The 17577-nt window shown below is 35.0% G+C and overlaps 1 protein-coding gene across 7 annotated transcripts in view; it reads left to right on the top strand.

Moving 5' to 3' along the window:
* The window catches only part of Grik2 (glutamate ionotropic receptor kainate type subunit 2), a 618878-nt gene that overhangs the window by 404166 nt on the left and 197135 nt on the right, over nucleotides 1-17577 (top strand). For all 7 annotated transcript variants that reach the window (XM_038339004.1, XM_038338998.1, XM_038338997.1 and 4 more), the window contains one exon: nucleotides 16707-16913. In XM_038339004.1, coding sequence (XP_038194932.1) covers nucleotides 16707-16913 — 207 coding nt within the window. The remainder of the gene's footprint in view (nucleotides 1-16706; nucleotides 16914-17577) is intronic.

Genomic DNA, 17577 nt, shown 5'->3' with positions numbered 1-17577 from the left:
TCATAAGTGATATGCTTTGATATTTCTGTGTTGATTGACCCTATATGTTTTTGCTAATAAAACAAAAGTAACCTTGTGATTTCTTTTTACTCTTGTTTTAGAATGAGCCTGCATTGACCATTTTTGTTTTTTTTATTTGTTTGTGTTTTATTGTTTTTGCTTTTTCCTGTTTTTTCAAAGAATAAATAGAACACAGTGACATTACAAAAATGGTGCTTGGTAACATTTTTGTTATATGAAATATAATTTCTTCTTTACTTACCTGTAATTAGAAGCAAAGAAAATAAAATGTATAAATTCATATATGTCTTAGTTTTGTTTTCTTAATTTGTACCTGCTGTTTTGAACTTTTAAGATGTCTGCTTTTTGGACGGTAAATTCCTGTCTGATTTTTTTTTTATTGCTTTTTATTGAGCTCTACATCTTTCTCTGCTCCCTCCCTGCCTCTCCCTTCCCCTACAACCCTCTCCCAATGTCCCTTTTCTCCCAATTTACTCAGGAGATCTTGTCTTTTTCCACTTCTCATGTAGATCAGATCTATGTATGTCTCTCTTAGGGTCCTCATTTTTGTCTAGGTTCTCTGGGATTGTGATTTGTGGATTGGTTTTCTTTGCTTTATGTTTAAAAACCACCTATGAGTGAGTACATGTGATGTCTTCCTGGGTCTGGGTTAACTCACTCAAAATGATGTCTGTCTGATCTTGAACAGAAACAAAACAGAAGTTTCATAGCACAACATTCATTTTCTGTGTCCCATAGCCATAGCTTTTGTGCTCATTGTTTACTTCAGAATTTTTGGGTGTTCTCCATAGATTTGTAGTTAAGTCATAGGAGAATTTCTTTTTTTTTTTTTTCCCATGGTTTATTTTTTTTTATATTTAAAAATTTCCATCTCCTTCCCTCCTCCTCCCCCCTCCCTCCCCTCCTTCTCCCCTTTCTCTCCCCTCCTTCTCCCCCTTCCCTCCCCTCCCCTCCACCCATACCTCCCCTCCCTCCCTCTCAAGGCCAAGGAGCCATCAGGGTTCCCCACTCTATGCTAAGACCAAGGTCCTCCCAACTCCCCCCAGGTCCAGGCAGGTGATCGACCAAGCTGAGAAGGCTCCCACAGAGCCCGTCCATGAAGAACAATCAGAGCCCAGAGCCATTGTCCTTTGCTTCTCAGTCAGCCCCCGCTGTTGGCCACACTCAGAGAGACGGGTTTGGTCGCATGATCCATCAGTCCCATTCCAACTGGAGTTGGTGATCTCCCATTAGTTCTGTCCCACCGTCTCCATGAGTGAACGCACCCCTCTCGTCATAGGAGAATTTCTAAGAGGATTTTTGTGGATAAATAAAGGTCAGACAGACAAACGTAAATAAAGTTCACTAGTATCCTTGTCATGGCTCTATTGCAGTGAAGAGACACCATGACCAAGGCACCTCAATGTAGTGGCATTTCATTTGTATTTCAATAAAGAAAGCTTGCCTGAAGGTCAGAAAAGCAAAACAGCCAGCCACTGGATGTTACCTCTACCTCACTGTAGCCCAACGCCTGCTCTAGTGCCACACCCTACAGTACAGTTAGCGAGTCAGGCAAAAGGTTGGTGTTTGAAACTCTCTCTCTCTCTCTCTCTCTCTCTCTCTCTCTCTCTCTCTCTCTCTCTCTCTCTCTCTCTCTCTCTCTCTCTCTGACACACACACACAGATACAGAGATAGACAGTGCCAAGAATGCCCTCTTTATTGTGTTCAGGACACCTTATATAGGGTCTCCTTGACTAATGGCCATGCCCTCACTCTCAGCTGCAAGCCCAACGGAAACCACTCCCATGCCATTAGAAATTCCTGAGGGTTTGTGCTCAGGGCAGCTCAGCTGAAAAACAAGTTGTTTGCTTAGAGCATCTGCAAGAATAGGAAAACAAGTTGTTTACTCCTGGAAACAGAGGCTCACCAAAAATTTAGTATCTGGGGGTTCACAGTCCCTAACACCTCAGTCTGAAATGGCAATCTAGTCTCCAAGAATTTCAGAATGAGACTGAAACTGAGAGCTGTCTCCTCCCCATTTATTATCCTCTCTGGGGCTGGGATTATGGCCTGCATCACTGAGATTAAAGGCATGCACCACCAGGTTTCTATGGCAACTAGTGAGGCTGCTGGGTGTCAGTTACCATGCCTGGTCTGTAAGTCTCACCAGTGGGGCTCTTTTATATCTGACCTTCAGGCAAGCTTTATGTCTTAAAATACAAATGAAGCATAACTACACCTCTTATAAGAAGAGGCTTTTAATTTGGGGCTTGTTTTACAGTCTCAGAGGTTTAGTCCATTATCATCAAAACAGGGACCTGACTGTATGCAGGTAGTTGCTGGAGCAGTAGTTGAAAGTTATAACCTGATCCCCTGATCTGCAGGTAGAGAGAGAGAGAGAGAGAGAGAGAGAGAGAGAGAGAGAGAGAGAGAGAGAGAGAGAGAGAGAGAGAGAGAAGGGAGGAGAGAGTGCTCTCTTAGAGATCTCTAAGCTCTGATCCTACGAAGCTTCTATCTGTTCTTTCTTGTGGAGGGAGGAGAGAGAACAGTTTGGGCTTTTGAAGTTTCAAAGCCCACTACCAGTTCTTCCCACAAGGTTTCATGCCTACTCCCAATAAGGCCTCGCTACCTAATCATTTGAATCCTTTCAAATAGTTCCACTCCCTACTGATAAGCATTCAAAGACATGAACCTATAGGGACCATTTTTGTTGAACATGACACCAAGATTTCTTTTTTTTTCTCATTTTTTTATTAAAAATTTCCATCTCCTCACCTCCTCCTCCCCCTTCCCTCCCCTCCATTCCACCCATACCCCCACTCCACCCCTCTCCAAGACAAAGAGCCATCAGGGTTCCCTTCACTATGTTAAGTCCAAGGTCCTCCCAGCTCCCCCTAAGTCCAGGAAGGTGAGCAACCAAACTGACAAGGCTCACAGTGAGCCGTCCATGCTGTAGAGTTCATGCTCATTGCTGTTGTCCTTGGTTTCTCAGTCCTCCTCCACCGTCAGCCACATTCAGAGAGTCCGGTTTGGTCCCCTGTTCCATCAGTCCCATTCCAACTGGACTTCTTTGTCAAGGAATCTTTAATAAGATGGTGCTTATTGCGTATACATCAAAGAATTTCCAAGTATTTTAAAATGTGTTTTCTTGAAATCATAGTTTGTAGCATGTTTTACCAGAAAAAAATACAGTGAGGAAAATATATTAGCCTAAAAAGACTAGAAGTTTTTACTAATAAATATAACTGAATTTATTTAAATATGCATATTTATGAATAAATATTAACCTTTTCCATAACTACATCATACATAGTTTCTGAATTGAATATCGATCTCAACAAAGGCCTTTTAGTTCTTCAAGTTTGAAGGACAACAGGAAATGAGTATTTATTCACAAAATTCTAAAAACAAAATAAATGTGACACTAGTTTGAATGATCATCAAGGACAGCTGCTGAAAGATATTTCATGTAGCAAATAGAAAAGGCTTCACACTGGCGGTTTGTCTGGGGATCATCATGCTTCTGCCTTCCCCTGTAAGCTCAGGAATGCAGCAGGCTTTGCATGACTCACTTAAGTTCCTAGGGGGGTGAAGGTAATTAGCATTTGGTTTTTATCTCATATTTTTCTTATAACTATATGTCACCTTTTGGCATGTAAAGTCAGAAGAGAGGCAATGTTACAGCTTCCTTTCTAAAAGCAGAAAGTCTTCAAACTCAAATTATTGCACTGGGCAAAAAATTCAAAATATGAATTATGTGTTGGAAAGCAAGTTAATAATCCCATTTTATCATTTTTTGGAGACAAAGTGGATAACAGCACATTTGAGACCAGCCTGTGTGTAAAAGTAAAACTAAAATCAAGCCCTGGGAACTTGATGATCAAATTCTCTTCCAAATGTTTGATAATGTCCTTCTTACACCCTTCATTTGCTCCATCTTTATATCCACATTTAAAGTCTGAATTCTAAATAGTGATATCAATAACTTTGAAAAGATTATCAAAGAAAGAAGTTTATAAACTCCCCTAGATTTTTGCTCCACATTTCCTCACTTGTCAGTTGCAGGTATGTACACAGAATTTTTATATTTGACTATATTAGACTCACTACTTTTTCCAACCTCTTTCTAAAATAAAGATGAAAAAGAATCCTAAATTTAAAAAAAATATTAAGAATCTCACAAGGTGGGCAACAGAGCATGAGATCACACTGCAATGCCTTAGGGGTGATGGCTGTGTTCTTATAGGCCCCATTACACTAACAAGCACCAACTCCCCAGTAACTCTGCTAGAAGATTATGTTTTATGTAATGGTGAAAAACCCACTATTAAAACTTCGTTTCCTTAAATCAGAGTCTCTGGGGGCACATCAAAGGCCTTCATTTATAACTTTGGCTATGCATTTTAGATATTAGAATAGCCACACCTGCTTGTTTTTTAGGTCCCTTTGATTGGCAAACCTTTTCCCAACACTTTACTCTGAGGTACTGTCTGTCTTTGAGGTTGAGGTGTGTTTCTTATAAACAAGAGAATGCTGGATCCTGTTTTTGTGTCCATTCTTTTAGCCTGTGTCTTTTTATAGGTGAATTGAGTCCATTGATTTTAAGTGATATTAATGACCAGTGGTTGTTAGCTCTGGTTATCTTTTGGTAGTAGTGCTTGTGTGTTTCCCTTCTTTGAGTTATGCTGGTGGAGGATTATCAGATGCCTGTGTTATTGTGTGTGTAGTTAGTTTCCTTGGGTTGTGGTTTTACTTCTAGTACTTTCTGTAAGGCTAGGTTTGTGTATACGTATTGTTTAAATCTGTTTTTGTCATTGAATATCTTATTTTCTCCATCAATGGTGAATGCAAGCTTTGTTGGGTATAGTAGTCTGGGCTTGCATCCATGGTCTCTTATAGTCTGCAGAACATCTATGCAGGACCTTCTGGTTTTTATGGTTTCCATTGAGAAGTCAGGTGTAATTCTGATAGGTTTACCTTTATATGTTACTTGACCTTTTTCTTTTGCAGCTCTTAATAGTCTTTCTTTGTTATGTGTTTTGATTATTATATGGCAAGGACATTTTTTCTGTTCCAGTTTATTTGGTGTTCTGTAAGTTTCTTGTAACTTCATAGCTATATCCTATAATTTTGGTGAATATATTTTCTGCGCTTTTGAGCTGAAATTCTTCTCCTTCTTCTACCCCTATTATTGTCAGGTTTGGTCTTTTCATGGTATCCCAGATTTCCTGAATGTTTTGTGTTAAGAATTTGTTGGATTTAATTTTTTCTTTGACCAATGAGTCTATTTCCACAATAGAATCTTCGCCATCTGAGATTCTTTCTTCTATCTCTTGAATTCTGTTAATTATACTTGTCTCTGTAGTTCCTGTTTGTTTACCCAGATTTACTATTTCCAGAGTTCCCTCGGTTTGTGTTTTCTTTATTACCTCTGTTTCAAGCTTCAAATCTTGAACTGTTTCCTTCACCTCTTTGATTGCTTTTTCTTGGTTTTCTTGAGTTTCTTTGAGGGATTTATTAATTTCTTCCAGGTTTTTGTTTGTCTTTTCCTCCATTTCTTTAAGGGAGTTTTTTTTTTTACTTCCTCTTTAAAGGTCTCTATCATTTTCATTAAGTAATGTTTAAAGTCATTTTCTTCTATATCTTCTGGGCTAGGAAGATCAAGTCTTCCTGCTGTGTGTCAGCTGGGTTCTGGTGGTATCATGTTGCTTTTTAGAATGTTGGAGAAGTTACATTGGTACCTTCCCATCTCTTCCTTTAATTCTTATGTCTACAATAATTGGTCTCCACGGAGCTAGCAAGGAAGGATGCCTTGGGGATGGGTAGATGGCTGGCTTGCAGACAAGATCGCTGCTGGCTGCTAGGAATGCCAAAGGTGCCTGGGGAGGGGGCACCTAGCCTTTTTCCCACATGGAGGTTTTAGGGTATGGGGGGGGTCCAGGGTCCCAGTGCCACTGTTGTCTCACCTCTTATGTCCACCAAGTTTTGCCTCCACAGACCTCGCAGGGAATAATGCATTGGGGGCAGGGTAGATCCTATTTTATTTCTTTCTCTCAAGCCTACATACATTTTTTAAAATACTCTGTGACCAGTTTAGAGGTTTCCTTTTGTCTGAATCTGCCTTTATTGTGTATCTGTAATTTTTTTTTTTGTTTTAAATTGCTAAGCAGGCATAGCTAGTACAAAAAATAGAGCTTGGCTCTTGGCTTTATCCCTGTTGGCTTCCCAATATGGCGGAGGTACCCAGGAGAGTCTTGCTTACTGTGCGCCCCCCTCATATCTGTGGTTCCTGTTACTACCAGGTAGCTTGCAGGTAGCCCCAAAACTTCTTTTGTCTGCGTCAGTAAAAACTAAATCCACCACACTGCATGCTGCCCAGCTTGGAGATGTTTCTGTGTACTACCATGGAAATCAATGATGCTGTGCTCAGTCCTGAATTCCCTGGCATCTTTGTACCAAACCCACATGAGAGACACAGTTACAATTTTTTTCTGGGTTTATGTGTTTTAGCACCTGCTTCAAGTATCTCAGGGCTTATGTAGAAATTCCTGCCTCAGGAGTTGGGCAACAAATGTAACTGGAGGCTTTACTGTGTTCCACCTATCCCACCTGGTCCTTCTGCTGCTTGTAAAACAATCACTCAGAGGCTTAATATGAACTATAATTGTTTGGCTGATGACTCAGGCTTATTACTAACTACCTCTTACATGTAAATTAATCCATTTCTATTAATATCTGTTTTACTATGTAGCCCATGACTTACCAAATAATGCAATGACATTTTACTCCTCTGGTGACTGTTGGCATCTTCCAGACTCAGCCATCTTCTCTTTATATTAAGTTTGACTTCCCAGCTTAGCTATATTCTGCCCTGCCATAGGCCAAGACAGCGTTATTGATCAACCAATAAAAGTCACAAATCAGCAGTGTACAGAAGGACATCCTACATCATTCATCCACTAGATTATCTTTGCAGGATCTTGTGCTCCTTAGGCAAAGATACCATGTCTGCCTTTTCATATCCATAACACCATCACACCTATTAGTTATATTTGTAGTAACTACTAAATGATTTTCAATGTATGAATGTTTTATTAGAGAGATGCTAACATGATTCACTAATGGAGATTAATTGAAGAATAAAGAAAGTAAAGATAATTATACTGGTTGATAATTTTAAAATAAGAATAAAATCATCATTAGAAGATGCAATAAGATAAATAAGAGATTTGAGATATGATACCTAAATATGTTATTTTTCATTGATGGTAATTTAGCAATATAATAGACAACATAATTCTGTCCTTATGAGGATTTTCATTACTCATAGTAAACTTTTAGTGCTGAGAAAGAATAAGAGAAAAATTAAAGGATAAGAAAACATGGAGGATTTTTAGACAGAATTATGAAAACTACATTTCCCTATCACAGTGGATGTCTGAGGGAGAAAATTGTAGTGAAGAACCCTTCTAGAAATACTGTACAAATTCAAATAACATGAGAATATAGGCAGTGTTTTTCTGTAATCAACTTCATGAAATATAATTTTCCTATGTGTCAGGAAAATCATTGTATCACATACTTGTTAATATTAATTATTCATGTTCACATTATCAATATAGCATATCAAAAGTTTTCTTAAATTTCTATTTACAGAGCCTGTGCTCAATGTAAATACTATATTTATAAATAGCTCTTATTAAACTGCGTATAGAATATGCCATGTTTATTTGGGGACATGCATGATTTATTATTTTCATTGTTTAGCTTTTGAAATGTTTTTCCAGAATCTAAATCAAGAAGACAAGATATATGCTTTAAACTTAGTTTGATACATTTTTATTTTTCACTCTGGGTTGTTGAGATGAACAGAACTGATAAAACAAATCTACACACACACACACACACACACACACACACACACACACACACACAAGAGATGTCTTAGAATAGTTCACAGATTGTAGCCTAGGTAGTGCAATGGCTACCAATAGAAGGTTCAAGAGTCCAGGAATTGTTCAGCCCATAAGGTTGGATGTTTTAGCTGGCTTACTGGATTCACAAAGAATTAGGCTCTAATACCAGTGAAGGAATGAACTTGCTAGTCAGTGTAAGGACAAGCAGCAAATAGAAAAAAAATTCTTCTTCCATAACCTCTATTTATAGGCTTTTAATACAATGTGACACCCAGATTAAAGGTGTATTTTCCCACCTGGAAGGATCTGGATAAAAGTGGGTCTTCCTGCCTTAAATGACTTAAAAAAAATTGTGCACAAAAGTTAAATTATTTTCTGTTTACTTTTCATCATGAGGCTTTCAAATAATGTACCCACATGCATCTATCAAAGCTTAAAGTTACATGCTTTCAAATGTGATAATTTATTAATCATCCTCAGAAACTTTTATGTCAATATTTGTTAAAAGCCAAATAATTGCAGCCTATTTAAGTTACAAATATGTCAAATGAAAACATATCTTGCTATTGTAGATTTTTTATAGTTTTCCCTTTAGATATATAATACTTGAAGGATTCTAAATTTTCCTATTATTTTTATGGGACAGGTAGAGATCAGTTAGTTATGTGTTTTATGAAGCAGAAATATATCTCTGTTAGAAATCATTTTCCATGCTACTTGCTTTTATTCATTAGTGTTAGCAAGATTTCTCATATAGATTTCATTATTTAAGAGCAGTTTTGCCTATAATAAAATTAGACATCCATAAGTATTGAAAATAAACTTTTAGTTGTCTAATCTTCTTGCTTTTAAGTTACACACACACACACACACACACACACACACACACACACACATATGTGTGTACATGAGTGCAGACCATGATACCTAGAAAAAAAAGCATGAGCAGGAAGACAGATCTTAAAGAAATTGGACAGAAGAAGCAGGCTAGACCATGTGTGGAATGAAAATAGAAAGGAGAGTACTGTAGGAAGGGATGTGAGAGGGACAGGTCTAAAAAGGCAAATTGCATGAGCATGTGATAATGAAGTCCATTATTTTATATTCTAACAACAATAAAAGTAATTATAGCATAATAGGAGAATTAAATAACACTTACTTACTCATGTTGCCAGATAGAAGAATTTTAAATACTTAGCCTTAGTGTTAGAGCATGGGTGGAAAGAGAGAATCTGGGAAATGATCATTAATAAATTTCCTCTTGTTATTATAACCTTCCTCACATAATTGTGATCCAAAATTCAGTATTGTTTTGACAATGGACAGGAAAATGCATGTATTCTGTTCAGTTTTGTTGCCCTTGTTCTTTGTGAAGTATGACTTCTACAGATTTATCAGCTGACCAATCTTCTATCAGAGCTGACTCAGCAGCACCGTTGTTTCCTCTCAGCAATCTGTGCTTTCCATTCATCTCCTGCTCTTTTCTGTCCTTTACACCTTATAATTCTTGTTTTTTTTTTACACTCTTGAAAATTTTTTTTCTCTCCTATTATTTATGAGAGTATATTTTTTTGCATGAGAAAAGTAATAGAATGTAAAGATAGAAGATATAAAGTCAGAAATGGGAAGGATAAAAGTGATTTTGGGGAAAGTATGCACTGTTAATCTGTAATTATTATTATTATTAGATACTTTTTCTTCCATTTGCTCCATGGAGATTTACATTTCTTTAGTTTTTTCAACAGTCTTACTGAAATGTAATGTACCATATACAAATCATTTAAAATGTTTTGACAGTTATATACAAGTATGTTTTCAGTTGGTTGCTACTAACAGAGAATAAAAGTCTTTCAGTTATAAGATAAATTCAGAATCATACTAGGCTACATGAATATTTCTTCTTATTTTTCAAAGTATGTGACATAAAATTTCCTGTGCTGAGGTTCATCAGAATCCCCCAAATGTGCACCCAATACTGTTTTTATGGAAACACTCTATTTCTGATGCGTAATGAAACAGGATATTCATGTAAATAATTCTGATATTATAAACAAGAATTTAAAAACACTCACTGGTTTATAAGTTTATAAGGACATGCTTTTCTCCATTTTTCTCTTTCCTAGGATCCAGAGTATACTTAAATTCATTCAATGCATCTAGAATTAAATATGTTAACTAGTTTAGTGTTACCAAATATTACATACATGTAAAAAGTAATTTTCATTTTATTTCCTCTTAAATTGAATAGCATGTTATGACAACTATTTCACAGAGCCAATATTTAGAAAAGAACTTCAAACCCCAGATGATTTCTGAGAAATATGTTATAGATTTTTAAGTTATTAGTTTTATTATATTTAAATAAAACATTTTGTTTCATTCAGCCTTAAAGATATATTGCTTCTTCAAGAACTCATTTTAGTTTCATTCTGTACAAACTCCAAGGTTAATGCAAATAAAAATCTATGAACTATTGGTGGGTTCCTTAAAACTTGGCTTGACAGTGGAAATGCTGAAAAATCCTTATTACCCATGCCAGCAGAATAAAGTGCTTTTGCTTCTAGCAAATGCTGATGTGTAGATTTGAGAGCATATGAAAAATTGGTAAACTTTCCCAGAAGAGTTTTATCATGTTATTCACTAGACTTGGTGTGTGGTATAGTAATTGCTTCTAGTATATTTTTTTACAAGGTTATTACTTATACATATACCATGTGAAACAAAAAAAACTGTAAAGAAGAGGTGATGTGAAACTATGATTAATACAATATAACTAGAAAAAGGAATCACAGATAGAAAATGGTGTCTTATTTATCAAAATTAAGTCTGAGATTAGAAACATTTGACATTGTGGAGAACCATGAATGCTAACAAGATACATGTGCCCTAAAGTTTTCTCTAGTCATGTATAATTGTATTTAATATTTTTAACCACTTAGAAATATATAAATTTATTTCCCTATGACATGTGTTTTGTTATTGTCTTATACATAAATAAAATTAAAATGGTAAGTAGAATTGCTAGTTGTACAATTGGATGAATGAGATTAAGTGGTTTAATATTTCTGAAGTTATTTTGCTATTTTAATTATTTACACATTATTTTTATACCCAACACACTACATGTTTATTATTAATTATTATCACATTCTCTATTATATCTAAAAATTTCATATTATTTTAAAATACTAACAATATTTTAGAAAAAAAACAAAAATTTCCCAATTATGACTTAATCTTAACAGCAAAAAATAGTGGAAATAGCATGTATTTCCATCTCATTCTGATAAATAACTTGTGCTATTTTTACGAATACATTTATGTTTAATAAAGATATTCCTTTGTTCAGGAAATGTTGGTTGAGGTTGGCTCCTGCAACTGTTAAGTCCCAAAGAAATCATACAGAGTTCTACATTAGTTATAAAATGATTGGCCCATTAGCTCAGGTTTCTTATTAACTCTTAAAACATATATTAACCCATTATTTTTATCTATTTTAGCCATATGGCTTGGTACCTTTTTTGGCAAGGCAGTCACATCTTTCTTCTTCTTTGGCTGGGAAGTAACTGTATAGAATGAGGTTCCTCCTTCCCAGAATTCTCCTGTTCTCATTGACCCACCTTATTTCCTGTCTTGTTGTTCTGCTTATACTTCCTGCCTGGCTACTGGCCAACCAATCACGTTTATTTAAAATATAATTGACAGAATACAGACCATTCTCCCACACCTTCCCCCTCTTTTTTTAAACAACGGAAAATATCCATAATCTATCTTTTGGGAATGTCGGCATAGTTTTCTAGGTTACTTCCTGCTGGTTGGGGATGCTGATAATCTTATGGGGACCTAAATAAAATATAGAATTATGATCATGTTCTGTCTAGAGTATCCAGTGAGGCTTGATCATCTCAGGCAGCATCTTGATTCTGTTCTGGATATAGAATTCTGACATCTGGGCCATCTGATCCTATCAGAGATTTCTCAGGTGGTCTTCCTTGATCAAACCTGATTTTTCTTAACTCAGAATGAATCCACAGCCTCTCATTTTCTGTGGAAACAAAAACAAATACAATTTTCCAAAGTAAAATACCTCTTGATTTCAAATATATTTTCAAAATACCCATCTTGAATTAAGCAGCACTTATAAATAAATATCTTTTAGTAGCTGTTGTTTTTTCCCCAGCATTCAAACAATTCAAAGAGAACATAATAACATACAGTATCCAGACTCTCTCAGCATTTTTTATCTTTACATGGATTTATTTTAGCCTCTATTTCTTTTATTTTTACTTTTAATTTTTGGCTGTTTGAGATAGGTTCTTTGTATATCTTTGGCTGTCCTGGTACTCCCTCTGTAGACCAGGCTGTCCTTGAATTCACAGAGATCCCCCTGTCTCTGCCTCCAAAGTGCTGGGATTAAAACTGTGTGCCACCATGCCTTGAACTCACAGAGCTTGGCCTGCCTCTCTCTTCTAAGTGTTGGGATTAAAGGTGTGTACCACCACACCTAACTACTCTCATTCTTTTTTTATTTTAAGGACTTTAACCTTTTTCTTTTCTGTCCCAAGTTTGCATATATTTTTAACACACTGTAAAACATCTAGAGGTTTAATCTCTCTTTGCTGTATATCTCTTTTTCTGACCATGTGAGTCTTTAATTTGCTAAGCAATATGGAGAGGGTAAAAGCAAAGGCTTTGACGCTGGATCCAGCCCATTCCTTAGCTTTCTGAGATTCCAGCTTCATGGCTGAGGTAATGGCCAGAGCCATGTTTATTGTCACACCTCTATGGTATTTCAAGGTCGTTGCCAGCAAGCAAGCTGCAACAGTGTGCTCACAAACCACATTCAAATCTTTGTAGCTCGGACCTCCTGCCTGAAAGAGTCAGAGTTTGCTCTGGCAGGATGGCCCAGAAAGTTGGCATTTTAAAACAGCATGGCTTTTTCCCTGAAAACCAAAATGCATGCAGTCAGCTTTTCATCAACACCATTTAAGTGTTTTGTCGTAGGACCTCTTCAAAGAACTGCAACATTTTATAGCTAAAGCTGTATCAGAAAGACTCTCTTAAATGAGATACATTTGTTCTAGCAAACAGAGCCCACCTGAGAAATTGTTGCTATCAATAAGCTGTGCTTAATTCTATTCTTTTTGGTCTAGAATTACTTCCCAAGCTCTGTCAGTCTTTATGTGGATGCAGTTGTCCACATGAGCACCATTTGTTGTCTGAGCTTTCTGTCCTGCCTGTTTCCCACAGTTTTTAAGTCCCCAAAAATTCACACAGTGTTCTACATTAGTTATAAACTGATTGGCCCATTAGCTCAGGTTTCCTGTTAACTCTTATAACATATTTAATCCATTATTCTTATTTATTTTAGCCACTTGGGTTGGTACATCTTTCAGCAAGACAGTCATATCTTCTTTCCTCTGTGGCTGGGAAATGACTGCAGAGGAATGGGCTTCCTTCTTCCCAGAATTCTCCTATCTCATTGACCCACCTATACTTCTTGCCTGGCTACTGGCCAATAAGTGTTTATTTAAAATAAAATTGACAGAACACAAACCATTCTCCCACACCAAGGAAAGGGTGTTAACTTATCATCTAGAAAGTTAATTTTTTTGTATTATATATTTATTACTTACTCTCTTCTTTAATGATGTCTTGATTATGCTATCCAATTAGTAATACCATTTTGCATGTAATATAGCCCAATGTCTAATCCCAGTTGATTAAAAAATCATAAAGCAATACATGTATTCAGTCATATAATGAGTTATGCATAATTATGCATTCACATGAAATTTCAAAATGATTGTTAAAGATTAGTGAATAGACAGGCTTATACTGAAGAGTTACAGAAACACTAGTAAATGCATATATGCTCACTGCTGGTCTATGGCAGAACTTTAAAAAAATTTCTCAGCATCTCCCCCTCAGTTTGCTTTCTGTAAATTGAAAAATATATCATCACCAATATCACATAGAGTTTTTTAGAAATATATAATTAAAGAACTTAGAGCACAGTAAGTAGCTGGATAAATGTCAGTTAGCATTATTGCTTAACTCATGGACTTTAACAAGGTATCTACTCTATGCAATTTGAATAAAACCAAACAAACATCATCCATTTATTTGCAAATTACACAATGATTAAAATCAGTATGAAGTCTGTAGAACTAATCAATTGTAATTACATGATTCTTTTGAATAACATTCTAACAACCCAAAATTTAGGCTGTTCACTCCTCTACAAGGGCACATTATCTTTTTCTCCTAAATATTTAACCCTTTAATATGGATTCAGGAGCTATTGAATCGCTAGTACCACACTGTAACCCAGTATAAACACTTAGATATCTCTGAATTTTTTAATACTTCTTTTCTTCTGGTTCAGGAATACATAGTGTAAAAGACAGTATTAGCCTATGGCTGCTTTCCATTATAAAGCACAGAGGTCACATAGATAGAATATATCCTTCAGAGTTGTGTTTTTTAATATATGGGACTGGAAGGCCAGTGATGGAAGGGAAGTGTCCTTTGGTAGAAAGATACATTCACATCTGTCATACTTGTAGTGATCTATTTCCCATTAGGAATAAATTGTGAATATGAGCACATGAGCACATGATATATATGCACACTTACCCATATTACAGCATCTTAGAGGAAACAAAATTCTCTAACTTACTTTAGAATAAATACATGTATGTGTTTATCTTAGAGTAAACACAAGTATCTAGTATCTAGCTCTGGGCGTACTTATAGAATAACAACTGATTCCTGTCTGTTTAACTTATGTCACATAAAGACCTACCATTTATGTTTTTTTCAAACAATCTAGTGTTCTTCAAAGAAGCATAGGAAATTTCGAAAAATACATTTCACAAAATTAAAAGTAACAGAATAGGTTCACACTTCTTTCACTGTTTTCAACTGTTCACAGTGTTTTAGCTTTGAGACTTGAGAAATGTATTTAACCTCACCATACATTCATGTAATAACTATAAATCTGTCCTGATAGAAAACTTATTGAAGTTTTTGAAAACATGTTCAATATCATGGATTATCAAGAAATTCCAAATTGAGACAATAGTGAAACTTCACCACAAGCCATTAATAATGTCCAAATGTACACAACATTGATCATAGTAAGTATTGGTGAGGAACAGAACAACAAAACTCAGAATGTTCCTACTGCTTCAAAACCTGACTATTGTGAAACAAGGCATTTACTTACCAAAGACACAGCACCATATAGTTTGAAATTTACCCAAATAAATTGCAGTCATGTGTTGACACAAGATCTGGAACACATGTCCATATGGAAGTTTTGTAGGTCTTTCTTTGTTTCTTTAGCAATAAAATTAACAGGCAACTTTGGTACATATACACAATTTAATATTATTGAACCCCAAGGGGAAATAGGCTTTCAAGCCTAAAAAGGAAATGAATGAATCTGAACAGCACACTGCCAAATGATGTAAAACCAACCTGAAAAGATTATATACTGTACTTCTCCATTTATATGAAGTTCCATGTAAAACCAAAACTTGGCACTTATTAAAATAATTAATGGTTGATATGAGTAAAGAGCAGTAGTATGGCCTATGCTAATAAAATTTTCTATCTACTCTTCAAAATATACCCAGGTCTGAATTCTATTTACACTTATAAAGGCTGTTCACATTCAATGTGGAATAATATATAATTATACAATTATAATATATATATTCTGATTGCTGTGGTAGAGAATCAAAGGTATTTTGCTTGACTCCTTAAGTTTCTCATTATAAATCTGTTCAACACTCTTTCTCTCTCCCTGAATTGGTTGTCACTTTAAACACAAGAATAGTTGTTATTTTCATTAATGTTCCTATGTCATTTTGATCTTCTTGCCTTGACCTGAAATCTACTTTCAAATTTTTAAATCTATTGCCTCTGTTTTCTAATTTAGGATGTATCTTATGTTGTACTTCCCTAATAAAGGCTTTGGGGGTCCTAAGTCAATTTTGTTTTATGTCTCTGTCTTACCAAGTACCTTGAGTTTTCTCTATTCTATTGACCCATTTTATATCTCTTTATTACTAACTTTCATCTGAAGTTCCATGATTGATCTATTTATGTTTTTAATGTTTCCTAAAAAATTAATGCCTTGACTTAATGATTTCTGTCATGTATAAGTAGAGTGGGCTCACAATAAGAACACAAAATAACATAGAATGAATATGACTCAAACATTGAGCATCAGAATATATCTCTGGGTTTTAAGAGAGACACTACTTTTTCTTCTAAAATTCATTGTTGTACTTTTAACTTGATGATTTTATGACAAATGTAGTAAGAATTCAGAATTTTTTCATTCATAGATCTGATTGAAACAATATTCAAGGTATTTTATAAATAGGTTAATTCAAATTTTTCATCCAAAAATTATATAGTACATTTATAATATCATATATGCATAGTATATGCCATATGTCAAAAATATATCAGACATTATATATTTATGATTATACATGTGAGGATTTTATAGTTTAATATTTTCTTGTTAGGCACAAATATTCCTTAAGAAATATTAGTATCTATAGCACAAATAAAAAAATCCCACAGACAGAAATTGGCGTTCACTATCTCCTTTCTTAATATTTCAAACTATGTTCAAAAGAATCAGAAGAAAATTAAATTGACTATTCTTCTAAATTAATGAAGTATTTTCTGTCTTCCAAGAAATATGATTGCTCTGATGCTGTTTCCTGGTTGACTGATGTGTCACTTTTTCATGTTTAATGTTCCAGGAAGAACCCTATGTTCTTTTTAAGAAGTCTGACAAACCTCTCTATGGGAATGATCGATTTGAGGGCTACTGTATTGATCTCCTACGAGAGTTATCTACAATTCTTGGCTTCACATATGAAATCAGACTTGTGGAGGATGGGAAATATGGAGCCCAGGATGATGTGAATGGACAATGGAATGGGATGGTCCGTGAGCTAATCGATCACGTGAGTATCCTTTCCCACTTCCTATCACTGTTGGATGATTGTTGTATATATTCAAAGCATATATTTTTGTCACTAAAAATGAACAAGTCCAAGAAGATTCTATATCCTTCTTTGAGAAAGATGTCTGCACTAAATTATTTTAAATTAAGTAGCTTAATATTTGCAGATAGCTAGTCTTAATTTTTCTGTCATGATGTTATTTCTCAAAAGTGAATTCATTTCCACTGTGATAACTTCTAATAAGCAGAGAATAAACAATGCAAATTCTAAATATCTTATTCTAGGATATGATACTTTGAGATAAGATCATTGTACCTATGTGGAAAGAAACATAGAATCATATAATGTACAAAAAGAATACAAGCAATTTAATCATAAGAATAGACTTTTAAGCTATTTTATCCATCATTTGACTTGTTTTCATTGGCAAAATAGATGTTCTTTATAAGCCAGAAAGTACTAACTCAGAATTACTGTTTCAAAAAATTTATTTATTTGAAATATATTATTATATTTTAGAACATTTTATGGCATTGCATTTTATTTTATATATTGTGAAATTTGTTTCATTTGAGAATTTCCATAGGAAGAGTCATAATACAATTAATATTACAAAATACATTTATTATTACTAAGGTAAGAAGTGTAGAAAATAATGAAAATA

Source organism: Arvicola amphibius, chromosome 8, assembly GCF_903992535.2.
Source record: "Arvicola amphibius chromosome 8, mArvAmp1.2, whole genome shotgun sequence".
Classification (NCBI taxonomy): domain Eukaryota; kingdom Metazoa; phylum Chordata; class Mammalia; order Rodentia; family Cricetidae; genus Arvicola; species Arvicola amphibius.
Note: the sequence above shows the minus strand (reverse complement) of the source record. Positions and strands in the feature narration are given on the sequence as shown.